This window comes from Lontra canadensis, unplaced genomic scaffold (assembly GCF_010015895.1).
Source record: "Lontra canadensis isolate GAN:19392208 unplaced genomic scaffold, GSC_riverotter_1.0 scaffold13, whole genome shotgun sequence".
Taxonomy (NCBI): domain Eukaryota; kingdom Metazoa; phylum Chordata; class Mammalia; order Carnivora; family Mustelidae; genus Lontra; species Lontra canadensis.
In genome coordinates this window covers 17,975,832-18,002,634 of record NW_022631007.1, presented here as the reverse complement: position 1 = coordinate 18,002,634, position 26,803 = coordinate 17,975,832, and the positions used below count along the sequence as shown (strand labels likewise).

The window sequence follows — 26,803 nt, the reverse complement described above, 5'->3', positions numbered from 1 at the left end:
TCCACTGACCACATGTGCGGTTTCTCTCCAAGCCTGGGGACGGGGTGCACTTTGGTTCTCTTGTCTTTTGAAGCAACATTCCAGATGGTTTGTGTGTTTGGTTTTGAACAGACGCCCCCCCCACCCCCCGCCCCCCGTCCGTCCCTGCGAGTAGCTGGTGTTAACTTCTCTCTGTCTTGTCGTACTAACCTCAGTTCAGTCATCTCTGGCTGCAACAGCTACCCTCTTCTCAACACATGCATGAGCGAGCGCATGGCTGCTCTCACCCCCTCCCCCACCTTCTCGAGCCCCGACTCCGACGCCACCGAGCCTGCCGAGGAGCAGAGCGTGGGGGAGGAGGAGGAGGAGGAGGAGGAGGAGGAGGAGGAGGAGGAGGACCTGGAGGACGACGTCTTTCCGGAGCACGCGCTGTGCGACGGCCGGGACCCGTTTTACGACCGGCCCCCCCTGTTCAGTTTAGTAGGAAGGTTGGTGAGGTCGAGGACGGCATGCTGGGAAGGAACCAGCTCTTTTACGCAGGAGCACTGCTGCGGGCACAATTCGACCGCCGCCAGGGCAGCTCCCCGGACCCCCAGGCCGAGGCAGGCCGTGGGGCTGGCCTCCCCGAGCAGAGTGCGTGAGAGAGCGAGAGGGCTCCTGGCCATCCTGGAGTATGCCCAGCGGGGACAGTTAGGGTCCCAGTCACGGAAGGGGCCATGCACCCAGAGCACGGCCCTCCGGCTCCAAGTGGGCGGAGCTCCTCCAGCAGACAGGCTGTAGAACCCTGGGAGGGAGTCCGTGGGGGCATCTGGGAGAGTGGGGGTTTGCGTCTCGGCACGCACCTCCCGCTGAGGTGGCTTCACTCCCCTCAGTCTCCTTCTGCTGTTGCCCCAGAGGGGGTGGCTCCCAGTTTGCTCTCCCTGCCACACCCTCTGGGAGAAGGAGCAGAAGCCAGAGGAGACCTTCCTGGAGGGCAGGAAGGAAGAGCTGGCGCTCAGACAGGGGTCTGGTCTACTTCGCAAGCCTGGGGCCCAGTGGACCCTGCCTCTGCCCGAGCCTTTCTCCGTCCAAAGGTGAGGACATTTCATTCCTCCTCACCTCCAGGCTATCCTGGAGAGACACAGCACACAGGGCCCACGCTTCTTGGGAAGTGCCCTTTACAGAGACAGCCCGTTACAGTTTCTGGACAGAAGAGGGAAGCCAAGGTCAGGAGATGGAGCAGAGGCCCCGGGGCACCCCAGACCTTGCTGGCAGATTGGGCAGAGGCAGCTGCCATTAATGGTTTTATGACCGTGGAATGGGAGCAAAACAGAGAAGGAAAACTCTAGAAACCCAGCTGCAGTGGTAGGATGTTTGGCTCACGGGACAACTACATTTAGATTTGAGGAACATATGAAAAGCGTAAGATGGTTTCAATGGTGACCTTCTCTGAGTCTGAGATCGTTTCCTTGGGCTAAGCCAGTGGGAGCCTTTGCAGGTCTTGACCTTGGAGCACCAGGCCTGGAAACTGAAGGCTGAGGCTGGCCCCAGATTAGGAGGTTCACACAGGGAGCCCTTGGGTGCAGACCCCGGAACGAAAGTCCCCCCACCCCAACTTCTCTTGGAAGGAAGAAGGCTCCCTCGGGTGTATGTCAGATTTATTCTGACCGGTTTTCCGTGGGAGTGATATGCTGGCCTCCCGGATGCAAATGTGGGCTCTCTCCCTCAGAGATGCCCCGCATCTGGGCCTCCCTGAGCCCAACAGGGGGCTGAAGCCCCGGGGGCCAGCTCCACGCAGGCCTCTAGAAAGCCCTGGGTTGTGGGCCCGGGAGTCGCTCCACTGTCAGATAGGCGTGGGCTCAGGACGCAGGGGAGCGAGGGCACCGGGAGAAACGGGGTGTGGGCTCTGCAGTCTCAGCCAGAAAGAGCTGGGTCCTTCCAACGTTTTCCCCCCTCTGTGGATCTGAGATGTTACAAAACAAGCAAACCAAACGAAAGTCATCAGTGAGAGGCCAGCCCCCTACGGCGGGCGGTCTGTGAGGGGCTTCATTTGGAAACGTCCCCATCTTTTTGGTTTGGCAAGAATTGGCTTCTCCCGCGCGGCAGCTGTGCAGGCCAGGCCCTGAGAAGGACCCCATCTTTGGTTCCCTTTAATCCTTCTGGTAGCTGCTGGCTCTCTCGCCAAAGCTTAAGCAGAATTGGGGTGCCCACTCTTGTCTCCCTTCGGAAAGGCTTTCCTGGCCCCAGCATGCGTCTCTGCACCTCACCAGCCTCGTGGTTAGCCCCGCCTCCTCCCCTCCCGCCACACGCAGCCCTGGCTCTGTGCTCTGCCGCCTCTTCTCTCTCCGGGCGGGTTTCAGCCTGCTTCAAGGTGCCCTCCCACCGTGGATGAGCGCCCCCCTCCGGCGTGGGCCTCCCACATCTGAACCCTGGGCTCCTCGCCCGTGGCCAGGGTTAGCCCCCCAGTGGCCTCTCCCTCTGGTGGTCTGGGGTGTCAGGTGAAGTGGGGAGGTGGGATGGGCTGACCCAGGCAGAGGAAGGGGGTCTGGGGACTCTGGTCCACCCCCCACCACTGATAATCCTCCTGGCCAGGAGCACTGCTTGCAGAAGCTGGATGGCCGGGAGCTGCAGGGAGGAGGGTGAGGGGCTGGCTGCCAGGGATGGAGGGTGCAGGGAAGGAGGGCAGGGGAGTGGGAGGGGGACCACCCAAGGGAAGCATTCCAGACTCTGTGGAACAATGCTGACCTGTTTTGGGTCCACACTATGTCCCCTGGGCTGGTGTGGCCAGTCCCTCAGCTCCCAGCTCAGTGCCTTGTGCACAGGGCCAATCAGCCAGAACTGTCACCGGTGAGGCTATGAGCCCCTCTGTGTGCAGTGGGTGGGCTCTGGCTGGCAGGGGCCCTCCGGGCAGCACTGGGCAGTTCTGGCCCTTGGTGGCTGAGGCTGATGTCAGACTTTCTGGCACTTATGGGGCAGCGCAGGGGAGGCCAGCGTCTGGGCTGTGGGCCGCATTTCCTCATGTCCTGGCTTCTGTGGGTCAGGCTGATCTCTGCCTGGACTGTGGGTTCTTTCAGGCTGCCAGCCCTGGGGATGGTGGCTGCTGGGCCCCCAAGGTCCCTTCTGGGTGATGTGCTCACCACCATCTCATGATTAGATCCTGGGGATTTGGGGGAGGGGGGCAGGAAGGAGAGCGGGCCCAGCATCCGGCACCAGATGCTCTCTTGCCTCCTGGGGGTGTACCCCCCCCCGCCCACACGTGTGCCCCAGGGGAGCATGTGCACACGCATTCACTCATTGCTGGGTTAGGACCTTCAGAGCCGGGGAATGGGGTCGGCCATGGATCACAGGGGTCTTTTTCATTGGGTAATCCCCCACTTCCCACCACAGGGTCCCTCAAGGCCCTAGCCCTGGGAGGCCCGGCCTCTGGGAGAACAGACAGGATGGGTCTTGTGTAAAGATCTGAACTCAAGCTTTGCCGTGCTCAGTGTCATGAGGGCTCAGAATTTCCTTCTCATCTGACAGAAGGAACTCCTAAAAGATCAGGAAAGAACTGATCTCCTAATTAGCAGGTGGGCACTGCACCCGCCGGAGCTGGAGAGCAGCCAGGCTGTGGGTTTAAACCCTAGCCCCCAGCGCCTTCCTCTCTGTTCTTGAGCCTGATGTGCAGATCTGCAGAGGGGGCACTAACGCCCTCATGCACCAGCTCTGACACACACCTGGGAGAGGAAGGTGCAGGCACCCGAACTAAGACGCATTGGGCGTCAGTGCAGCTCCGCGTCCGCTACCAGGATATGAGGAGTGGGTGTCTGGGAAGTGACGGGTGTAGATAGGCTGCTGCCCAGGGTGGGTGGCCCTGTTGCCCAGGGTCAGCCCCCAGCCAGTTCAGGGTGCAGTGAACAGCTAGGACTCCATCACGGCTTTTTCATCCACGATTTGGGCCTTGGGGTCACGAGTGGCCCAGCCCCCATCTGGTTTGTGGGAACCTCAGATCTGCACAGTGATGCAGGTTCTTGGGCCCACGGTTGGCAACGGGACAGAAAGAGTCATTCGGGACGAGCACAGCAGGTTTTGTGACGCAAGGTCTCAAGGAAAGAACCGGGTCAGGGCAGGCCTGGACTGGGCCCTGCCCTCCGCCTCCGTCTCTCTGGCCTGGACTTGGGGAGGGACGGGGAGGAGCATCAGGAAGTGGGTGGACATGGACCTGTGAGCTCAGAGAGGGGTAGGGGTTACCTCTGGGGTGCTGTGGGTCGCGGTCTGGATAACCCCTGGGCCCTGATGCCCAGATCCAACCCCTGAGGTATCAGCCCCTGAGCCTTCTAGGAAGACAGCCCGGGCCAGGGGCTCTGCGGCGGCCTGACTCTGGCTCACCTGGCTGGGGGCTCTGCATGGCCCAGGAGGCTGTCCTGATTAAGGACCCTCGTGCCAGTCACGGTGCCCTCACCTGCCCCCAGTGGGAGGTGTCTCCCTGCTTCTCAGGGCCCTCCTGCTAGTTCTCTGCATACTATAGATGGGGGTGGGCACCCATCTGTGCCTGGGAGGCCCTGGGAGCCTCCTCAGCGCCTCCCTGCCTCCTGACACGGGGCGTCCCATGGTGGGCCCTGCTCTGGGCCCGAGGCCTGCAGCTCGGGGCTGTCCTGCTCGGTCCTGTTAGCTCTGCAATGTGGTGGATGGCCAGATGGGGCCCCAAGGGGGCAGAGCAGGGTCCGGGCCTATTCCTCAGCCAGGATGCCAGGGGCTCAGGGAGGGCAGGCCACCATCATGTCTGTGCCAAGGTGGGTGCTGGCCGGCCTCGGCCAGTCCCTGTCAGCGGGGTGGCCTAGGCTGCTGCAGCAAGGGGCTTCTGCTCCCTGGGCCTTGGGCTCCTCTGTGAGTGGGGCCAGCGCTGGCTTCTGTCAGCTGTGCCCATGCCTTGTCTTGGTGGGTGGTCAGGGGCAGCAGAGCCCCCACGCTGGTCATTCATCAACACTGCTGCTCCCTTGGAGCAGTCCTTCTCTAGGGTGTTCCCGGAGAGGGCTTTTTGCCAGGGAGGAGAGGGGCTCCAGGAAGCCATCGGGCGCAGACACTCAGGGTGACACTGAGCCCCTGAAGCAGCACAGCCTTTCCCTTTCATTGGCGCTTATCTCGGTCTGGGGGTGCCCAGCAAGTAAGGGAACGTTGGCAGAGACAGACCCACTGCTGAGTCAGACAAACAGATGGCTCTAAGGGGTTACACGATGGGGGTGCTGGGAGCAGAGAGTGCCTGGGGTGTCCTGGGACGGGGGTTGCTGAGTGGCGGGCTCGGCCAGGACTGAGGGTGTGTGGAAGTCTGGTTGGAGCCCTGAGCCTTCTCTGGCTGCCATGGGGGCCGCGGGGGAAGCACAGGTGTGGCCGGCCCTCGGCGGGGACGTTTGGGGTGGAACAAGAGCCAAGTGGTGCCCACCTTTCTAACCTGTGGGTGGAGGTCCCACAATAGAGTGGGCCACCAGGGCCTGGAATTGGGGCCCTTGAGGAATGGCCTCCCTATGCCTACAGCTGTAGGGAGTCGTTTGGGAGCTCAGGTGTAGGGTGAGGCCGGTGGCTCAGCCTGGGTGGTGTCTGAGCTCTGAGCAAGCCGAGAGGGGCAGTGGGTGGGGTGACATCTCTCTCCCTTCTCCTCCCAGCACCCACCTGGCCTGCGCACTGTGACCTTCCCTCCCCCACCTCCCCTTCACCCCCCGCTCCCACTGTTGCTCTTGCTTCTGTACCTCCTTGGTTCTCCCTGACTGAGGCTGTAGGCCTCCCTCCCCTACCTCTGGTCCTCCTTCCCTTCTGTGTCCAAATCCTTCCCATCCTTGCCCAAGCTGGACCTCTCCCCTGGGACCCCCCAGCCGCCCCAAGATCCTCCTGGGAGCTCAGGGCTATTGAAGGCTGTGCCCCCACCCGTCACTCTGTGCTTGGATGGGAGGGCAGGTTGGGGACAGGTCCTGTGGTGAAGGATGAGCAGAGCGGCGGGTTTTTGCCAGGGTTGGGCTCACTAGGCCCGCCTGTCCTCTGCCCGGAGTCCCCCTGGGCAGGGTGCCCCTGACCAGGGAGGAGCTGTGCTCCACACCAGCCTGCACACCTGGCCCAATGGCCCAGGTATTCCAGGATTCTCACGGTCCTCTTGGCTATCCGAGTGACCTCTGCACATGGACTAGCTCAAGGAGCTGGGCAGACTCCTCGGTGACACGGCCACTACCCAGCCGGTCCTGCCACTCGCCGGGGGCACAGCTGAGCCGGTCGGATGGGAAGGGCCTCGGGTACTCTGTGAGTGGCTGATGGGGACTCACTGGGCAGTGCTGGGCAGTCTAGGGGGTCCTCAGGGCTCTGTTCAGCCCACTTCCCTGGCACAGAGGTGGGGGTGGTGCCCCATTGGCCAACTCTGTGAGCTCCTGCCCGCTGTGTTTTTGGAAGGGTCTGAGAAGGAATTGACCTCTGTTCTGCCATGGGAGCTCTCTGTGGGGTGCTGAGGCCAGTGGTCACTGGGAAAGGGGTGGGAGGCAGAGGGACTGCGGGCATCATTGCCAGTGTGAGGGTCATAGCTCGGTGTGGCCGGGTCCCCAGGTCCTCCTCCTCCTTGAAGCAGGCTGAAACCTCCCTCCTCAGCTCTCAGACAGCGGGTATGGCCCTGCGGGCTCAGCCCTGTGCCAGCCCCACTCGCACTTCCTCTCTGCCTGCCCCGCGCACGCCCTCCTCCTCCTCTGTCCCTGTGCCTCCTCCTGTCTCTTGCGCAGCCCACGGACTGCCCCCCCCCCCCCCCCCCCCCCCCCAGCACAGCCCCCGCCCGCCCTGCCTGACCGTTGCCCTGGCTGCTTGGCTCCTCGCTCTGCTTCGCCGTGTTGTGTCGTGAGCCCGGGCCGTGCTGCCGCCAGCGCTGCTCCCAGCCCGCACCGGGAAGGCCCTGACCTTGGCCTCTGCTCCCCCAGGGCCTTCGTGTACCTGAGCAACTTGCTGTACCCCGTGCCCCTGGTACACCGTGTGGCTGTCGTCAGTGAGAAGGGAGAGGTGAAGGGTTTCCTTCGCGTGGCCGTCCAGGCCACCTCAGGTGCGTGTGGGGCAGCCCTGGGTGGGAGGTCCCCGTGGGCACCACACCGTGGCCAGCATGCCGCTGGCCTCCTCTGTTTGTCCTGTCCCCCCCGCTAGCATGCAGGCTGCCGGCACCCAGGAGGGCCTCCGGAAGCAGCTCTTGCTGCCCAACTCCAGGTTCTGTCCTTTCGGACTCTCCTGGGTCGGGTCTGACGGGTCAGGGGCAGGGTGCTGATACTGTGCAGGCTGAGCCCACTGTACCTCAGGGGCCCCCTGTTTCCCATCGAGTAGCCCTAGGTGGACCCAGGCCCCAACGTGGGGCAGAGTATTGCTCTGTCCTAGCTCCCTGCTGTGTCTGAGCCCAGCGCAGGCGTGCAGACCCCTGACCACTGCCACCTCCACAGCAGCAGCTCTCAGAGCCTCTTTCCAGGCTCCCCACTGGGTCCGTCCTTCAGACTCCTTGGCCTCTCTGGAGCTGGCTTTTCTGCCCAGAGGCCATGGACCCTCCACAGTGGGCCGCAGACCAAACCCCCTGGCTGCAGAAGCAGGTACCTCCTGCTGCTGAGCCCCCTCTGCCTGGCAGGGTCCCAGGACCCCGAGCCACAGAGTGAATGCCTTTGAGCCTGGGTGTGCTTCCCTGTAAGTGGCATCCCATGGGAAGCTTCCCACCCAACAGATGTGTTGAAAGACCCTTTCAGAACATAGCTGTGAACATGCTTGTCTGAGCAGAAGCCGCAGGCCCGAGGGCCTGTGCTCACGCTCTAATGGCCTTTATGGCCTTCGTGGCCCTCGGGCCCTCGGTCCCCGCCCCGTGGTCTCGCCCTGTGGCCTTGCTCTGCCCCGTCCCCACAGCCTTAGCAGCCTGGATGCCCTGGGGAGTCCGACGGCAAAGCGTCTCCAGTACAAGATGGGGCTGGGCTGCTCAGAGCATGAGCCCCCCACCTGCGCAGCCCCGTGCCACCCACCCCCAGCTGTATGACCCAGCCACTAAAGGGGGCTCTGGTTGTACTTTTGGGACCCTTTTGCCAAATTCTCACTGGCCCACAGTTTCCAGGTGCTCTTCATAGTGTGTCCTAGTCATGTCACTGCCGTGCCAAGACCTCCGGGACCCCCTGAGTAGGGGGAGGACAGAAACAGGGATACTCAGGACATCCAGGGCCATCCTCATTCCTCGCAGGGAACCCTGTCCCTGTAATCCTAGGGGTGCTCTGTCTCCTGGCTCTTAGCCTTCTGCGACCAAGCTGAGCCTTAGTGAAGTCGGTCCCACCAAGCGGCCTGCTTTATGGGCCGGTGCTGTCTGTTTGGACGCACGGCACTCTCACTGTCTAACGCTATGGCGGACAAGCAGCAACTTCAAAAAGCTCCAGTGCTCACAGAAGTCCCACCTGGCCTGCGAGGGTCTGCTTGTTGGACCCTTGAGCGCCAAGATCTGCTGTGCTCAGGTCCTAGACCAGCCCCGGGGCCCCTGGGCAGCTGGGGTCAAGAGCACAGCAGGGCTTGTCCCCCCCTGAAGGCCCCAGAAGAGGAGGTTGGAGCCCCTGGAGGGTCCGAGAGGCCTCCCAGGGTGGGGTCTAGCCAGAGTGGCTGGAGTCGGGGTTGGGGAGGGGTTGGAAGCCAGGTGTCCCTGGGGCAGCAGGACAAGGGGTGGGAAACAACGGGAAATCTGGGACTCTGTGAAGGGAGGGGAATGGGGGGCATGTGGGGAGCAGGTATGGAAGCTGAGTGAGGGGTGTGTGGGTGCTGTTGAGGGTCCAGATGGAGGACAGTGCGGGCCTGCATGGGTGGTGGCAGAGGGACAGTTGTGATTCTGGGGGTGAAGCGAGGAGGGCCCTGTGGTGTGGGCTCAGCTGGAGCATCTAAGTCTGCAGTGGGTGGTGGCGGGTGGGACTCAGTAGAGGGGCAGGGGTCATAGCTCGGTTTTGAGAATGAGGAGTCTGTAGCCCCGTCAGCGCCAGCTGTGCTGAGGAGGCAGCCCCCTCTTGGGTCCAGAGGCACACAGGCTGGCAGGCCATGTGCCCGGGACGGCGCCCTGGGTGTTCTGGAACCGTGGTTGGCAGCACTGGGGGACCCCAGTCCTGGGTCAGAGCCCGTCCCAGTTCCTGTGCCTTGCCCCTGCCTGGTGGCTCCGACTGACTTTGCCAAGCCCTCCTGGGGACCAGTAGGGCCCTGACCATGCACTCGGTTCCCATTGCAGCTGACGAGGAGGCCCCTGACTATGGCTCTGGTGTCCGGCAGTCAGGGACGGCCAGAATCTCCTTTGATGACCAGCACTTTGAAAAGGTAGGTGCAAAGGTTGGCCTGGCCTTCCAACACCAACGACCCTCTTCCTGCCTGACCCCAGAGGGCCTGGGCACGCCTGCACTGCTCAGGACCTGCCTGGCAGGCCCTGGGTCCTCCTCAGCCTGGTTCCTCTCTTCCCAGGCCTCGGCCTTGGGGTCTCTCTTACTGTCTGACTTGTCCTGACCCATGGGGTCCATCTGTCTCCTCACCTTGGCCTCCCCGGGTCTGTGCCTGCTTTCCCCACCGGCCTTTGGCTGTATGGGCCACCACATGCCAAGATGCTCCCACTGACCCGCCCTGACCCAGCTTGCTGTCCTGGACACTGTTTCCATCTTTGCCCTCCCCTGACATGGCCTCCCCTGACACTGCAGCAAGAGCTAGAGGGGCCCCTCCACACAGTCCTGGGCTGGCCCTGCTCTGGTGCCAAAGGACAGGAATTGCCCCCTGCCGGGTCCTCACTCAAAGGAGATGGTGTTTTCCAGCTGCGCTCCCTGTTCTGCTCTCAGGCCCAGAGTAGATGAGGGGAGGGTCCTGCCCGGTGCCCCCAGACTGGGCTTCACTCACAGGAGGCTCCTACCCTCTCCATCTTAAGCCTCTTTCCTAACCCATCCCCACCAGGCTGCCCAGCACTCCACTTGAATCATTCCCCACCTTCCCCTCTGCAGCCCACACAAACTGAGGCTGAGGGCGGTGGGCACCCACTAGGCAGGGGTGGGTCTAGATCACAGGTCTGCAAAGGCCCTGGCCTGGCTCTGGGGTCCTCGGTGGGCTGTCGTGGCCTCACCCTGAGCTGGTTTCCTCTGACTCTGGCCCCCAACCCACCCAGTTCCAGTCTGAATCCTGCCCAGTGGTGGGGATGTCCCGCTCAGGGACCTCCCAGGAAGAGCTGCGCATCGTGGAAGGTCAGGGCCAGGGTGCAGACGCTGGGCCCTCAGCCGACGAGGTCAACAATAACACCTGCTCAGGTAGGGGGCCACCCCACCCACCATGGTCCAGAGGGCCCACCCCCTCTTGGCTCAGTTCCCACTGCCAGGGTCCCCCAGGGAGGCCGTAGGACGTTCCCGGGACAGCAGCCGTGTGGGCTCCTCGCCTGATCCTGGGCTTTAAGCCCTGCGGAGGTCCCGCCACTTCGCTCTGCCCTCGGCCCCCAACAGCCGTGTCTCCGGAAGGCCTCCTCCTGGACAGCCCCGAGAAGGCCCCCCTGGACGGGCCGCTGGACGCCGCCCTGGACCATCTGCGCCTGGGCAACACCTTCACCTTCCGTGTGACCGTCCTGCAGGCGTCCAGCATCTCTGCTGAATACGCCGACATCTTCTGCCAGTTCAAGTGAGCCCCATGCCCCGTGCTGGCTGCGGGTCCCCACCCCGTGGCCCCTGTGCCTAGCCAGTGTCTCCTCTCCTTTTACAGCTTCATCCATCGCCACGATGAGGCCTTCTCCACGGAGCCCCTCAAGAACACAGGGAGGGGCCCCCCACTCGGCTTCTACCATGTCCAAAACGTACGTCCTGAGGGCCCCCTCTCCCCTCCACCACAGCCGCCCCAAAGCTGAGCCTGGTGGCAGTCACTGTGCGTCAGACCTTGTCCCGGTCCTGAACCCCAGCCATGAGCTGGGCAGGGCCCGGGTGTGAGGGCACAGGGACTCAGGTGCCAGGCGGGGGCGCGTGCTGTCGCTGGGCAGTGGGGGCCTCAGTGGGCTTAAACCTGGGGCTGGGGGCCCCTTGGGCCGGTATGAACATGAGGTGTCTAGGGTACCCAGCGTGGCACTGGCTGGTGTGGGGAAAAAGCAGAGAGACAGAGCACACAGAGGGCCCCGGGGTGTCTGGGCACAGTCTGGAGAGGTCGGGGAAGCCTTATGCAGGACGTGTCCCCAGCCTGGCAGTCAGGAGAGCAGGGGCTTCCGAGTGGAGTCGCTCTGTGAGGCCGGAGAACAGGGCTCACCGGCTGCTGGGGATCACCTGGCCGTAATGGTGCCTTCAAGGGGTGAGGCCTCGTGTGCCCACCGAGGAGTGTGAAACAGACATCTTGGCCATGTACATCTTGTGGGTATGTGGCCTGAGTGGTCCCGGGCCCACACTCGAAAGGGCCCCCCATACCAGCCCGTCCTGAGCCTCGGGTTCTCAGCCAGGGAAGCAAAGTCAGGCGTGAAGGTGTGCACACCTGGTGGGCTCATTTCCTGGGCGCCCTGAACAGAGCCCATTTACTGGGCAACCTTAACAAAGCCACGGCCCCTCCAGGCAGGAGGCTGGAAGCCTGAGATCAAAGCCTGGATAAGGTTGTTCTGTGGAGACTGTGAAGGAGACTCCGTGCCAGGCCTCTGCTGGGCAGGCAGACGCCCTCTTCTCCCTGTCCTCCCGTGTTCATGCCTTTATGTCTGTCTGTGTGTCCTGATATCCTCTTTCCATGAGGACACAGCTACACTGGCTTAGGGTCCCCCGGTGCCCTTGTTCTAACTTGGGATTACCTCTACAAATCTCCTATCTCTAAATACAGATCTGGGCGTCAGAACTGCAACACAGGAATGGGGAGTGGTGGGAACACAATTTAACTCATACCCCTCGATGAGCAGGCAAGGGCCCAGGAAGGGTCCCTGCAGGCCACAGAGGTGCCCTCTGCCCTCTGTCCCCTCTTGAGCTCCGTGTTCTGAAAGGGCACTCTCGGGAGGTTGGCCTTTGGCAGGGCTGGCAGGACGAGGGAGGAGCATCACCCCCTTGTGGGCAGAGGTCGGGCCCAGCCAGGGTCTCCAGTCTGGCTCTCCGGGGAGGCTGAGCTGTTAACCTCTGCCACCCTCCTTCCCCTCCCCCGTGGCATGGCCTCACCCTCCCACCTGCCCTCCTTACCTGCCAGATCGCGGTGGAGGTGACCAAGTCCTTCATCGAGTATATCAAGAGCCAGCCCATCGTGTTTGAGGTCTTTGGTCACTACCAGCAGCACCCGTTCCCACCCCTCTGCAAGGACGTGCTCAGGTCAGCACCCCCAGGTTGGGGTGGGTCGGAGGGCCCTTCTCAAGGGTGCAGGCCCTCTCCCTTCCTTACCAGTGAAGCTGCCCTGACCCAGCCAGGCCTCCCAATGCCCACCTTCCCCATCGACAGGGCAGCCGGTCACCCAAGGTCAGCAGGATCCAGGGGAAATGAGAGATGTCCCTCCAGGACTGAGCAGTGAGGTTCTTAAAGAGGACTGCTGTCTAGACCTTGCTCTCGTGGCTGGGGGCTGTGTACTGGGGCCAGGAAAGCAGGGGCTGGGTGGGGGAATGGCCAGGGAGGCGCATGAGGCAGACCGCTCCTGTCACCTGCAGAGAAAGCCACCCCGGGCCTAGCTATTCCAAGCTCCTGGAGTCATTGGACCCCAGACAGCATGAGGGAACATCCTTCCATCTCCCTCATCTCCTGTGACCTCCCCTGGGCTCTGTGGGTGGGCCAGGTGTCCCTTCTGCTGTTCCCACCCCCAACCTGGTGAGGGGAGAACTGCAGACAGGCTTCTGGGGCTAGGGGAGCCTCTTGCCACTCCCATTGTGCTCTCTGCTGTCCTGCGGGACCCGGAGCTAAGCAGGGGGTCCAGAGTGTTGGAGAAAGAGAAAGGCCATGAGGGGTGCTGGTTCCCAGGCATCTGGCCCCACAAGGCTCATCTGTCCTTGGGGTGCTGAGGGAGGCTCTGTCCTGGAAGCCCTGGATGGAGAACCAGAGTCCGATCTCACCCAGTTCTCACGGGCTTGGTCTGGGGTCCCCATGGGCCTCCTCCCGCATCCAGGTTGGTGAAGGCCTGAGCCTGGCCTTTCCTGGGACCTGGGAGGCAGACGGGGGCCTGGATCAGGCAGCGCTGTGAGCTCCTGCTGCTGCTCCTGCCCTTGGCTCCAGCTCTGGCTTGGGGGCCTGGAGACCTGCCCGCAGCTGCCTCACCCCGGCGCCTCTCTCTCCACAGCCCCCTGAGGCCCTCGCGCCGCCACTTCCCAAGGGTCATGCCGCTGTCCAAGCCAGGTACCCGGGGCTCTCCTGCGTCCACCCCTGGGGGAGCGAGGGGCTCGTGCTGCCCTGATGTGTCCCCACACCTCGCCGGGATGTGGCAGGCCGGGTTTTCCACCCGTGGTGCCTCTCTCCTGTCACCCCCCAGTGCCTGCCACCAAGCTCAGCACGCTGGCGCGGCCCTGCCCTGGGCCCTGTCACTGCAAGTACGACCTCCTTGTCTACTTCGAGATCTGCGAGCTGGAGGCCAATGGCGAGTGAGTACCCTCACCGGCTATGGCCAGGCTGCCCGGGCCATAGCCTCGGGCTGGTGTGCATGGCTGTCCTTGCCTGGCTGACTCTGTCCTCCCTGGACTGGACTGCCTCCTCTTGGCCAGAGGCGGGAGCGCTTTTCCTGTTCCCACCCTTCATCTCCTCTGGGCGCACAGGTATGTGTTGGGGAGTGTGGGGGGTGGGGGGTTTGCCTCACGCATCTCTTTTTTGCAGTTACATTCCTGCAGTCGTGGACCACCGTGGCGGGATGCCATGCATGGGGACCTTCCTGCTTCACCAGGTGCGAGGTGCTCCCTGCCCCTGCCCACCTGTGCTCCCCGCCGTGGGGGCCCCAGGCCATCTGAACATGTCCTCTCTCCTGGCGCTGGGCAGGGCATCCAGAGACGGATTACTGTGACCCTGCTGCATGAGACAGGCAGCCACATCCGCTGGAAGGAAGTTCGAGAGCTGGTCGTGGGTGAGTGAGATGGGTGTGGGCTGCCTTAGGGGCTGGGGCTGGGTTGGCAGGAAGACCCTTGTCCAGGCCAAATGCCTGAGCTCTAACCACAGCTCTGCCCCGAGGCTGTGTGACTTTGGCCAAGTCGCTGAACCTCTCTGTGCCTCAGTCCCTCCCCTGGAGAGGAAAGCTCGGGCCAGGGTGATGCTGCCCCATTTCTGTGGAGTCCCCTGCTATCAGCCATGCTGGTGCGGATGGCAGAGCTGGGCCCTCCCACAGACCTGCAGGCATGAGGCTGAGGGCACTCACCCTCTGAAGCCTGTAGGGGAGCGCCGGTCCTCGCCTCTTCCTGCTGTCAGCGGTGTGTGGGGACTGCCTGGCCCTCCTTGGCTTAGGGGCCCGTCAGGTGACCTCTTCTTGGGAGGACCTGGATCAGGGCCCACCCCCTCCAGTGTGACCACAGCTCAGCTAAGTACATCCACCAAGACCTTGGCTCCAAATAAAGTCACATTCTCAGGTCCTGGGGGTCAGCACGATGCATCCTTTGTGGTGGTGGTGGGGGACACACAGAGAGAGGACACACAGTTCAACTCATAGTGGTCGCCATGGACCTCGGACATTTTCCTTCAAGTTTCTTTTGCCAAGCTATGAAGAGTTTGTTTTCCAGTTTCCCTTCAAGGGCTCAGACGATTATCCGTCCTTCCCCTCCCCTGGAGCTGATGGGTCCCTCCGGAAGCCCCTTCCTGGTGCGGGGAGAACTGTGGTCAGGAGGGCTGCCGCTGGAGGGTGCTGTCCTGGGTCTCATGGGGGGCTGAGGGCGCGGTCGCAGGGATGCCACTGCCACAGCCAGAAGCTGGGCCCCAAGGTGCAGGACTGTGAGCTTCTGGGGGCCCAAGACAAATGCTTTTATTTTAGCCATTGGTATCTGTGTTCACACAAATCCTAAAAGGCTGGAGAGAGCTAGCAAATCCTCCTCTGAGATGTTTAGGGCAAGTTTAGGGAATCAACCTAAAGAATGAGATGCAGCACGTACCCCGCCGGCGCCCAGACCTCGTGCAGACGGGAGGGCTCGCCCCATGTGTGGGCAGAGGAGGGGTGCTGCTGAGAGGAGGGGAGATAACTGTGAACACCAAGGCCCCACTCTGGGTTAAGGGCTCTGGGCACTGTCTCTCTGGGCCTCCTAAACAAGATAGACCTGGGAAGGGGCGTCTCTGCCCAACAGGGGCCCCCAGGCATCACGCTTGCCAGCGGGGTGCCTGACCACACAAATGGGCAGAGAGCTGCTGACGTCGTGCCCTAGGGGCCGAGGAGGTCGGGGGCCAGCCCTGGAATGAGATTTTGGCTCCAGTCAAGCCACGGGGCACTCCACCTCCCACTATGGGGGTCACACCCTGGGAGCACTTTTGGGGGACCCCACACCTGCCTCCTCCCAGAACCCAAATGCTGCAAGAAGATTCCAGGAGGTGGGGCAAGCAACTCCAGCATACATGGCCACAGACTCCTGGCCAGGGCCTGGGCTCCGCCTCACCCATGTGTACGGGAGACAGAAAGCCAGTCTTCCTGCATGGCTTAATGGAGAAAATTCAGTGTCTGTTTCTTCCCTGAAGAAGCGGAGTGTTCTGGTATCTAACACTACTGGGGCAAGAAATGACTCACAAAGCCGCCAGCAGGATTCTTGACTCACAGCCATTGTGGCGCCTTCCCCAGACAGGATCCCCATCCCAGGGGGCGTCTTAGGGGGCTCAGCAGGAAGTGTGCCCTGCAGAGAGATTAACAACCCAGATGGTCCTTCCTTCCCCCCTTTCCTTTCCTTTCCTTTCCTTTCCTTTCCTTTCCTTTCCTTTCCTTTCCTCTCCTCTCCTCTCCTCTCCTCTCCTCTCCTCTCCTTTCCTTCCATCCATCCATTTATCCCTCCCTCCTTCCCTCCCTTCCTTCTGTCTGTCCATCCATTCATCCTTCCCTCCTTCCCTTCCTTCCTTCCTTCCCTCGTTTCCTTCCTCCCCTCCCTCCCTCTCTCCCTTCCTTCCTTCTATTCCTTCCCTCTTTCCTTCATTCTCTCCTTCCCTTCCTTTCCTCTTCCTTCCTTCCCTCCTTCATTCTCCCTTCCTTCTAGTATAAAGAGAAGAAGGAACATTTTTCTTCTTCTTGCTAAGATTTCCTTTCCTAACAAGGGACTGTGTATTCTAGGCTGAGTGGTTAGAACCTATCAGTTGGGTGCGAGAGAGACCGACATTGAGAGTTATTTATGGTTGATAAACTAGAAACTGAGATTGTGGGAGGAGGGAGGGTAGGATGGTACGCTGAGTGCCGGCGCCCGGGATTGGCAGAGACGCTGCCGTGGCCACGCTGTCTGGTGCTCCTGTGGGCCCACGGGGCGTCGGTTCCCTGATGTGGCCGCAAGGTTCCGGAGTGCCGGTCCAGGCAGGGACCCAGCACCCGCCTGTCCTCCTGGGAGGTGACTGTACTGTGGCCTTTCCTGTAGGTCGAATCCGAAACACACCAGAAACTGATGAATCCCTGATCGACCCCAACATCTTGTCTCTCAACATCCTGTCCTCTGATTACATCCACCCGGCCCAGGATGACCGGTGAGTGCCCTCGGGGCAACAGTGGATTCTGTTCCCAGCTCCCTGGAGACAGGGTCCAGGTCAGGACCCGGGGTGTGTCCTCAGCCCGCCACAACTGCAGTGGACCGGGCTATGTGAGGTCTTGGGCCTGTCCGGCCACAGAACTTTCAGGCCTTCCTTTCTGATACCCGCAGAACGGTGCTGGGAGGGGAGGCCGGGCCTCCGAGTCCCTTGGTGTGTGTGTCTGCACGTTGTCCCATCACAGCTCACACATTCGTCCAGACTGTTCATTTGGTCACCTGGCGGAGGGCAGTGGGTGTTGAGGATGGCGGAGCTGGGTTCTGTTCTCAGGAGTTTAGGGGGGTGAGGGGGGACACCGGGGTTGCTGGGCATCAAGTAGCCCCGAACATCCCCAGCCATGCTGCTGTGGGTGGTCTGGGCCTCGGGCTGGGGGTTCCGGTGGCCATTCCAGGGTGCACAGGTCAGTGGTTCGGCCTCTGGGCACGGCTTGGCACCTGCTCCTTGTCACTGGGCTGCTCCTTTCCCAGCTTGCAGTTAATGGCCAAGACCTGGCAGCCGGGGCAGCCCCAGCTCCCCCTGTATGTGAGGGGGGCAGGTGGGGTGTGCCAGCACCCCTGGGATGCCCTCCTTCACCCCCAAAACACCAGCCTTGTTGGGCTTGGCTGGGGGGTGTGAGGGGTGGCATCTGGGGACTGACGGGGGTGGGTAGCTCGTAGCTGTCGAGACCTGTCCTCTTGGTGGGGATGTGGGCTTGGCTGTGTCTGAGATGCTGCTCTCCAGGGGCTTGGGGAAATGACGAGAATATTCCAGCATCCCAGACGGCTCTCCCATGGGCAGACCTGGCCTGCAGGCAGACGCTGAGAGCTGACCCCGGGAGCTTGCGCTCTGGCTGTCTTCACTGGTTCCTGTGGCAGTGTGTACAGGAAAAAATGTCTTTGAGGGCTGGGAGTGCTTGGAGGGGACCGGGGATCCTCCACTTGCCAGGAACGCTAGGACCCATGAGGGTAAATGTCCTGGGGTGTCAGGTCCTGCCCTTCTGACTCCTGAGCCCCAGTGGAACCTGGCTTTGTTGTGGACACCCTGGGGAGTGTGCTGTAAGGGAAGCATCCCCCGTGCAGGCAACTGGGGGGGCCAGCAGTCAGAGACTCCCAGAGGGGCAGCTGTGACTCTGGTTCCAGCCCTGCCCAGAAACCTTCCCGAGGGATCACCTGCACTCTTGTCCTGGGGTGCAGAACGCTGGGAGGTGTCACTATGATGAACGGGTTGGGGGTCCCGCCTGACAGAGTGGGAAGCTGGGAGGCACCGTTGGGCAAGCCGGCTCGGGGGCTCCTCTGACCACGAGAATGCAATCCCTGCAGGGATGTGGGAGCAGGGACCCCAGAGCGGAGGGCAGCCCTGGAGGGCTCTGCCTGCTGAGTGAGCTCAGCATTCCCTCTGCCTCAGACCCTTCCTTTGGCCCAGCAACTTCTAGATTCTTGGGGCAGAAAGGGAGTGGGGAGCAAAACACAAGAGGGCAGGGTTAAGTATTTTCCTTCCAAGCCTCCTGCCCCGGGTGGTCTCCCTACATGGAGGACCGTGTCTCTGAGGCTTCCCTCTGTCAGCTGCTGGGGAGGCCCTTGGGGACCTCAGCTCTAGGCTGAGTTCCGGTAGTTAAGGGGGCTCTGGCTCCCGGCTGGACCTCAGGACCTTACTAAGCAGGTCCAGCCCTGATCCTAGAGGCCCGAGGCCCCATTACTGACGGAGCTTTGGTTCTGCTTCCTGGGGGCCGTGGGAAGTGAGGCTGGCTGACAGGCAGCTCTGGGGCCAGTCGGCCCTGTGTCTGAGGTCAGGGCTGCCCTGGGTCAAATGTAGAGGAAGGCCCATCTGTGGGCTGGGACGATAGACCTTGCCCAGAGCTGCTTTGGCCTCAGGCTTGGCTCCTGCCCATGATGGTACGGCCCCAGGACCGCTCCAACCCCCCAGCCTTCCTTCAGGAAAGTCTTGGGAACCGTCCCCACCTGGGGGCCCCAGGCAGATGCCATTCGGAGGCTTGGTGGGCCAAGCCGGCAGGTTCCCCTACCCTGGGACTTTTCTCTTCCTGGACCCTGGCTGATGTCCTCGGAGCCCTGTAATGGGCCACTTGAGTGGACCCTTCTCCCCCGAAAGGCGCTGAGGCTCAGAGACCCCTGAGGCTTGGGTTGAGGGGTGCGAGCTATCAACCCGCTTTGCCACGGCCTCAGCCTCCTCCCGCTCCAAGGCCCTGTGCTTCGTGGCCTCCCCAGCTCAGACTGGGCCTGTCACCACAGACAGCTTCTCTCTGCGCTGCCCCTCCCCTTGCTGCCGCTGTCCCGCTGCCCTGCCATCCCGCCGCCCTGCAGCCCTGCCCCACCGCCCCGCTGCCCTGCTGCCCTGCCCCGCCAGCCTCACTAACCTGTAATTGTTTGTGTTTTGCAGGCAGTTTCTTGATTCGGACATGCCTAGGTATCATTTGTGCCCCTTGGTTTTATTTTGGCCTCTTTCCTTCCCCAGCCCCACACCCTGACATTTATTTTCAGCTTTTTGGATTTCTTTTACACTTGCTCCCCTTTCCCTCCTGTTTCTCCATCTTCTTTAGTTTTATTTCCTTGGAATCCTCTTTTGATTTTCTTTGTTGCTTCCTCTCCTCACCCCACCCCTCCCTCTTGGCTGAGTTCCTTCTGCCCGTCCTCTTGATTTTGGCTGCTTCAGTAGTTTCCTGCCCCTCCGGAGACCCTGGCCGGCCTCCTGCTCCTGCCCCCAGCCTTGCCCGCCCCATGCTGACCCCGCCCCCACCGGAGCCGGAGCAGGCGCCTCCCCGCATGCAGGCTGGCCAGCACCAGCCCCACCCCTTGTAAGGTGAAAGAGAAAAGAGGGAGAGAGAGGGGCTGTGGTGGGCCCAGGACGGGAGGGTAGACGAGAACCAGCCCTGCCAGGGACCTCCACGCTCCACACCTTCCAGCCCTGAGCATCAGCCCCTCACCTGGCCGGGCTGGGGGCTCCAGCTGCGCTCTTGGCCTTGGCTGCCACACACCCCAGATGGCAGAGGGTGGGCAGTAAAGTAAGTTGTGAAGGGCCCATCCGGTCTCTGTCCAAAACCCCCGAGGCAGGGCTCCTGGGCAGGGGGCTGCCTCCCCGACCTGAGTGAGGTCCCTGAGCAGGCCCACTGGGTGCAAGGATCAGTGAGGCCCCAGGGGCAGACAGCCTCAAAGTCCCTAATCAAGACCGTCCGTGAGACTTGAGTCTATTCTGAACAGAGGGTCAAGGTCATGTCCTTCTGGGTCCGGTAGATGGTGGTCAGAGTGCTGTGGGGGTGGTCCTGCAGGTCAGCTGTTTTGAAAGATGAATGAGCATTCAGAAGGCTTTTAGCAAATGTGTGAGCCTTTCAGCTGCCTGGGGGGGTGGTGCCTGTTCCTTCTGTGGGAGGAGCCCCAGGGTGGGGTGGGGGGCACCACAGGCCTGTCTGAGTCACGGCTGTGAGGGTCACTGTGAACGGGCCCTGGGCCCCACGGGCTGTGGCTCCTGCTGGTGTGATCCCGAAAGCATGCGCACACGTGTATCTGTGTGGTGGACACAGTTTGTGGACACTCTGTGTTTCCAGAGGCTGTTGCTCGCCCTCCCTGGGGTCCCTGTCAAGGGAACACGTGTGGCGGTGGCTGCTTCTGAACAGGGGGCACAGACGTGCAGGCCCAGAGCAGGGAGGGTGCCTGGTAGGGACCCGGGCCGGCCAAGGCCGTCGTCCTGCTCTCAGAAAGCTCTGGGCCCGGAGCCCCTTGCTTGGACGCATCTGCTGGACAGGACCCACGTCAAGAGCTGTTTCCTTGATGAGTAGAAGGTTCCAATCCCCTCAGTGTGATTGCTTGGCGCGGGGGGCGGGGGGATGTGCATGTTCTGTTCCAGTTTGCATTTGCACAGCCGGTTCTGTAGGATAGAGGGGTGCTCACTGGTCCTTGACCCCCCAACTGCACACCTGCAACTTATGCCTCCAGGAAGCTCCTGGGTAAAGTGGGGACAATACTGCACGGCCAGGAGGAGGTACCAAGGAAGGAATGGGCACTGATTTTCCTTTTCAGCCCCCCAACTTCATGAGGCCCTCACCCCTACACCTGAGCAGAGAGTCCAGACCCCCAGTTCCAGATGAGGGCTCATCGGCCCCAGTGGGCTTGGCCTGAAAGAGGAGGCCCAGGGCACGAGGGGCAATGGGGGTCAGAGCCCCTGCCTCCTTCACGGGGCCCAGCCCTGTGGGGCAGGAGCCACTGTGGGGGCGGTCCTGAGAATGAGTGGACAGTGGGGTGTGGTCCAGGGAGGGTCTCGCCCTAGATGTGTGGACTGGGGCAGCCTGGCTGTGCCCTTGGCTGGCAGTGCCCTTGACTGTCTGTGTGAGTGTGGACAGGTGGCAGAAGCTTCTGGAACCTCGTTTTCCTTCCCCCCTCAGAAAGGGGATAATTTAACCCCTGCTTGAAGTTGCTGTGGCAGAAATGAGGTGACGAAAATCTGTTAGCTGGGAGGCTTCCACAGAACTGTGTAAATGTGGGTCATGTGGTCATTCTGCCCCTTATCCCCTCATCCCTTACCCCCTTAGCCCCTCACCCCAGCTCCTCACCCTCATCCCCTCACCCGCTCATCCTCTTACCTAGCCACTTACCCCTCACCCCTTCATTCCCACACCTCCTGACCCCTCACCCTTTTATCCCCAGATCTCCTCATCCCACATCCCTCCTCTTCACCCCTCATCCCTGCACCCCATCCCTTTATCCCTTCACCCCTCATCCCCTTTTCCCCCTTATCCCCTCACCCCTAACCACTCATCTCACCCCTTCCTTCCCTCATCCCCTCAGAACTCACATTTCATTCCCTCATCCCCTCGTCCCCTAACCCCATCCCCACCCCTTCACCCCTTCATCCCCTACCCCTTTCATTCCCTCACCCATTAACCCCTTATCCCTCACCCCTCCAGCCCCTCACTCCCTCATCCCCTCAGTCCCTTCATTCTTCCACCTCTCACCTCCATCCCCTCATTCCTTTATCCCCTCACCCCCACCCTTTCACCACTTCACTGCTTCATCCCCTACCCCCTTCATTCCCTCACCCCTTTGCTTCTCACCCCCTCCTTCCCTCACCCCCTCACCCCTTCACCTCCTCACCTCCTCAGTCCCTCAATCCTCTTACTTCTCCATTCCCTTCGGGTCTGAGGACTCTCCAGCTGCACAGTGCATGAGGCCGCTAAGCCGTGCACAGGGCTGCGGTGGGCACAACAGAATCCCATTCCCCTGCTCTTAGCTGTGGGGTCCTACTGAGCACAGGGTTTAATTTTCAGATTCTCCACAAACCTGTTCGCGTCAGCATGCCCCCCTTGCCTGCCCGTTAACCCACCAAGGCTGTGATGCTCGTCCCAAGTGCTGGGTACGAGTCACCACACAGTTGTCGGAAGGTGCATCAATGGACTGTGTTTCAGCTGGCATCCGTGAGGAGCGACCAGGTGCCGCCGTTGGGTGGGTGAGGCGGGGGATGACCCTCTGCCTGCCCCAGGCAGCTGCTGCCCCACCTGAGCTCCGCGGGGATACGGCGGGCACACAGTCCGTTAGAGCAGGCCAGGCCAACGCGGGGGGCTCCCATGTCACCCTCCAAGCGGACATGAAACACCCACCACTGTTGTGGTGGCCGGGACGGCCACTGAAGCTTGCTGGGCAAGAATCAGCACGGAAAAAACATCTCACAGCCTGTGACATATTCTTTGTCAACAGAACTTTGTAACGTGTTTTCAGGTTTCCCCCTGTGGGTCCTCACTTGTTTGAGGATTGAATTCTAAGTCCTGGACCTGAGTTGGGGGTGGTCCTGTTTCTGGCCCCCCGCTGTCCCAAGCCCTGTGGCTGGGGGCATCAACACAGACCCCCTCCCAACCCACCTCTGCTGGTCAGAGGGAGATATTGGCTGGCAGCTTCTGCCGGGGACTTGGAGGAGGGGAGCCTCCGTCCTGCACCCTGCAGTCCACCACAGAAAGAGTTGTGCAAGTGGGCATTCTCCTTCCAGAATAAGGGTCCTGCGGGAACTCCTAGGGCTCTGCCCATGGGGAAGCGGAGCCCTGCCTGCTGCTGGGTGTCCTGGAGAAGGGCTCAGGCCTGGGAGCTGTGGGCAGGGCCTCCCTGGGTCAGGGACATTCGGGTCCCGGCCTGACATGGATCTGGATCCGAAGGGTCGGCAGGGTGGGCCAAGACTGTGGTGAGGTGCCAGAGTGAGCCCAGGCGCTCTGCTCACGAGGCGACCCTGCCCCCGTGTTCCCACATCAGTGGGGCTGGGGTGGGGTCTGGGAATCCGCAGTGCTTCTGACCCAGGGACCCCTCGTCTGACTGGCACGTTTCTCCTGAAAGTGTATCTGTGGGACTGGCTGGGTGTCCAGTGGGGGTGGAGGGAGGGGTGCTCCCTTCCTGGGGTGACTTGATGCCCAGAGAAGTCCCGAGACTCCCGAGTGGGGGTCCTGGTGTAGTAGCCCTGACTCCGTCTGGCTGTCTCGGTGATGGGGGACAGCAATCCCTGGTCCTGTACTGTGTCCCACAGCCTCACACCCTCCAGGGCTGTGAAGGTCCCACGCAGGCAAGCTGGCTCTCAGCCACCCCTCTCCGCCCCAAGCATTCCTGCTGGTGTCCGGTGAGACCTCCCTCTGCAGAGGCCCCGGGGGCTCGCGAGTGCTGCTGACAACCCTTCCTGTCTGGGGCTCCAGGATCTGACCCCCTTGACTGTGCGGATGCATGGCCGGCTGTAGGCCAGGGGCCCGTCTACAGGAGGGCTGCCTGGGGTTGAAGGCTGACCAGGGCTTTGAGAACAGCCTGTGGGCAGCGTCATGGCTGTGCCAGGTCAGACCCCAGCCATCTTGGCCCCTGGGGAACGGTGTAGAGGAAGGCGCCCTCTTCAGCTGTGTACATGGGCCCAAGGGGACCCCCACCCATTGCTCGTCCCCACATCAACACACAAGACCCAGAGGTTCGGGTTTTCAGCGAGGTTTTGGGTCTCAGCAAGAGCCACATCCCAACTTGACTGAGGGCCTCTTGGCCAAGAGCATCTCTGAGGGGCCTCTGTGAGTGAGCCTCATGTGGAGGTGCACTCGTTTCTCCTATGGCCCCGGCCAGTTGTGGCAGAGTCCATCTGGTCCTGGGGTGAGGGCTGCTGCCAGGCCCTAGGGTTTTGGCCGCCCTCATTGGGCTGGCTCCAGTTCCGTTGGTGTGACCCACCCAAGGGTGAGGGGCTCCTGACGAGATGGGGGTCCAGCTCTTGGGGTCTGTGTAGGAGCCTGACCTGGGAGGGCCAGTTCTTCCTGAAGGACAAATAGAGAGTGCACATTAATGTAGGAGAGCCCTGCTGGTCCCCAGAGCACCGGCAGTGGGTCAGAAACGAGCAGCATCCTTTAATGACATTGAGGAAGGTGGACAGAGGGGACGGCAGTGAGGGTTTGGGGCTGGCTGGCCGCCCTGGGTAGGGGGCCCTCAGGCTGGCCTCTCCCCGCGTGTGGTCAGGGCCTCTTGGAGGCGAGGACTAGTAACAAGAATTAGTAAGAATAATCTGGGCCCTGCCCTCAGCACCTCGGATGAGCTCCTTCAACCCACAGGACATCTCCATGAGGCAGGGATGGTGACTGCCAGTGGCTGGTCCAGGAAGCAGGGTACAGAGGTGTCTGGTGATAGCCAGAGGTCACACAGCTGTGCCACGGCATTTGTCCGGTCTGGGCTGCATTGGACCTCTGGCTCTCCCTGAGGGTCTGGCCCACAGGGACTAGGGTGCTTGGGGGCCCCTGGGACGGAGGCGTCCCTCTAGGGGTCGGTCACGGGTCCATGGGTACCCGCCTGGTCCTGCTGGGCACAGACTCAAAGGTCTGGCTGCAGACGCGGGGACTGGGGGTCGGAGAGGGCCCCAGACGCTGCCCCGTGAGCCGCCTGGGCAGCTGGCGGATATGGCGCACTCCCCCGCTCGCTGTGGGTTAGCTTGTACCCGGCCACGTGACGGGGCTCGTTCTGACGTGTCCATCTCTTCTGTGTGTACGTGTGTGTCCTGGCTGCCTCCACCTTTAGCATTTCATTCGGAAATGACACTAGGTACAGCTCACTTTTCTCTTCCGCACTCGCTTGGTCTGTCCTCTTCTGCTTTTCAATTTCCTTTCTCCCCGCGGTCTCCGCCAGTCTGGTCACCCCGCTGTCCTCACGGCCCTTCCTCTGGATCGTTGTCCTTGGTGACGTGTGTGTATGTGTGTGACAGCGGCCCTGCCCCATCCTGCTGCTTTGCCCCCTGTCCCTGGAGTGTGCCCTGGAGAGCCAGGAGGCCGCAGGCACAGGATGCACGCTGGCACGGCCTTGCCCCTCCTGGTGGCCGTCTGTACTCCCAGGCCGGGCCAGCCTCTCCAGGGGGGGTCTGGCTGCGCTGGGGCGTGTGCCGCTGTCTGTCCGCAGTCTGTGCTGAAGTGTATCTCACCTGTGTCTTTGAGGATGCTTGGATGGAAACGGGGCATGGCTGGGTGCTGAGTGGTGCTGGCCGGGGCTCGCAGAGTGGCCACACTCTGGACTGAGGCAAATTCCCTGCCTCACAGAGGATCCTCAGGTGGGCACCCTGCCTAAATAGGAGTCTAGGAGCTCTGCCATCGGTCGGTTGACAAGGACAGCCTGCTCCGGAGTGGAGACACTGAAGACTAACATCCTGGCCTCCTAGGGACCACTTATGCTGCCCTCAGAGGGCATTCTGGGCCACGGGCGTCTGCTCTGCTCACTTTCTTCTGGGGTTAGAGATGGGGATGGGGGAAGAGCCCACTGCCTGCTCAGTGCTAAATGGAGAGGAGCCTGGCTGTGGGGGGGTGTGTGGTGATGCCATCTGCCATGGGCCACCCCGGCTTCCACTCCAAGCATCCTCCCCCAAGGGGAGGAGGTGGGCCACAGGGTTTTGGCCAACCCGGGCAGGTTGATCCCTCCTTACTCAGACAGGGCAGGAGGGGGCGGTCCCCATTCTGCCCTCTCCCCATCTCTCAGCCCTCTGTCTGCCTCCACCTCCCCTCTTCTCCCTCCCTCTCTTCCCCTTTGTTGCCATGTCCCAGCCCACGTGCCTCCCTCCCTCCCTTCCTTCTCAGCCCTCTCTGGCCCCCACTCCCATTCCTGCCTTAGGGCCAGCGCAGTGAGCTGCCCCGCCCATCCATGCACAGGGGAAAACCCCTCCAGCCCGAGTAAGGAGGAGCCTGTTCTCCGCACCGCCCGGGCTGCTCTCCCTGTGGCAGCCCTCACGTCTCTGTCTGTGTCTGTCCATCTGCATGTCCCCAGCCCATGAGCCCAGCCTGTGGGCCGCCATGTTTTACCTTGTCTCCGCTTCCTTCCAGGACCTTCTACCAGTTCGAGGCTGCGTGGGACAGCTCCATGCACAACTCTCTCCTGCTCAACCGGGTCACCCCGTACCGAGAGAAGATCTACATGACTGTCTCAGCTTACATCGAGGTGAGAGATTCCTGAAGCTGCCGTCCCCCCAGCCGGAGCTGCTCGCCAAGGGGCAGGGAGGGTGCTCAGTGGCCCTGGACAAGCCCAGATGCCCCTATGTCTTCTCCGAGGACTTGTCAAGTCCTTGTTCCATTCCCTTACTTTCCACGTTGCCTCCCACTCACTGCAGGGTGCGGCTTTGCCCTGGGGCTGTAGGATGGCTCCTTCCAGGCTCCATGTGGGCTGGAAACGGGCGCCCCCAGAGTCTTGGGCTGCACCCTCCCTGTGAAGCACAGAGGTGGTAGGGCGGGGGAGAGGCCGAGAGCAGGGATATTGCCAGGTGGGGGCACTATTGAGGAATAAGGAGGCTCAGGGAGGTAAAGGCACCCCCTCCCCTCTGGGCCTGAAACTCCAGCTATGATATGGGGACCCACTTGCCTGCCTCTTGGGATGCTGGTTTGTTGGGGAGATGCTGCCGTTCTTGCCCAGCAAGGCCCCGGTGCACACGGGCTTTGTCGGGGTGCTGTTGAGCTTTGGGAAAACAGAAGAGCCAGCTGTATGAGACGCAGCCTGTCGGCACCCAGGGAAGTCACGGAGAGGAGAACGTGGGTGCGGAGCTGGGATCTGCTTCGACCCTCACAGGCTTTTTGGGAGTGTGTTGCCTGATCCCATGGCCAGGCGGCTGGGGCCTGTGTCTAGGATCCTCAGGGTCCCTGGCACCAACACCCAGCCACCTGCAGCCCAGGGAGGTGGGATCCTGGCTTTCTCCCAGGAATCAGCTGGGGGGAGCAGAGACCTCCCGCCTGGGTCTGGCGCCATGCCAGGGGACCATGGAGGTCTGAGGCTGCCGACCAG

General features: G+C 61.9%; 1 protein-coding gene across 16 annotated transcripts in view; it reads left to right on the top strand.

Annotated features, from left to right (window-relative positions):
* Positions 1-26,803, top strand: part of KIF1A (kinesin family member 1A) — an 88,322-nt gene that overhangs the window by 54,169 nt on the left and 7,350 nt on the right. For 4 of the 16 annotated variants that reach the window (XM_032857674.1, XM_032857680.1, XM_032857679.1 and 1 more), the window contains 15 exons: positions 195-467; positions 6,882-7,000; positions 9,176-9,261; positions 10,088-10,226; positions 10,416-10,587; positions 10,669-10,759; positions 12,106-12,224; positions 13,177-13,232; positions 13,366-13,474; positions 13,704-13,770; positions 13,863-13,947; positions 16,409-16,514; positions 18,948-18,974; positions 24,569-24,592; positions 25,855-25,969. In XM_032857674.1, coding sequence (XP_032713565.1) covers positions 195-467; positions 6,882-7,000; positions 9,176-9,261; positions 10,088-10,226; positions 10,416-10,587; positions 10,669-10,759; positions 12,106-12,224; positions 13,177-13,232; positions 13,366-13,474; positions 13,704-13,770; positions 13,863-13,947; positions 16,409-16,514; positions 18,948-18,974; positions 24,569-24,592; positions 25,855-25,969 — 1,588 coding nt within the window. The remainder of the gene's footprint in view (positions 1-194; positions 468-6,881; positions 7,001-9,175; positions 9,262-10,087; positions 10,227-10,415; positions 10,588-10,668; positions 10,760-12,105; positions 12,225-13,176; positions 13,233-13,365; positions 13,475-13,703; positions 13,771-13,862; positions 13,948-16,408; positions 16,515-18,947; positions 18,975-24,568; positions 24,593-25,854; positions 25,970-26,803) is intronic. The other 12 variants (XM_032857689.1, XM_032857681.1, XM_032857678.1 and 9 more) reach the window with 7 other exon arrangements.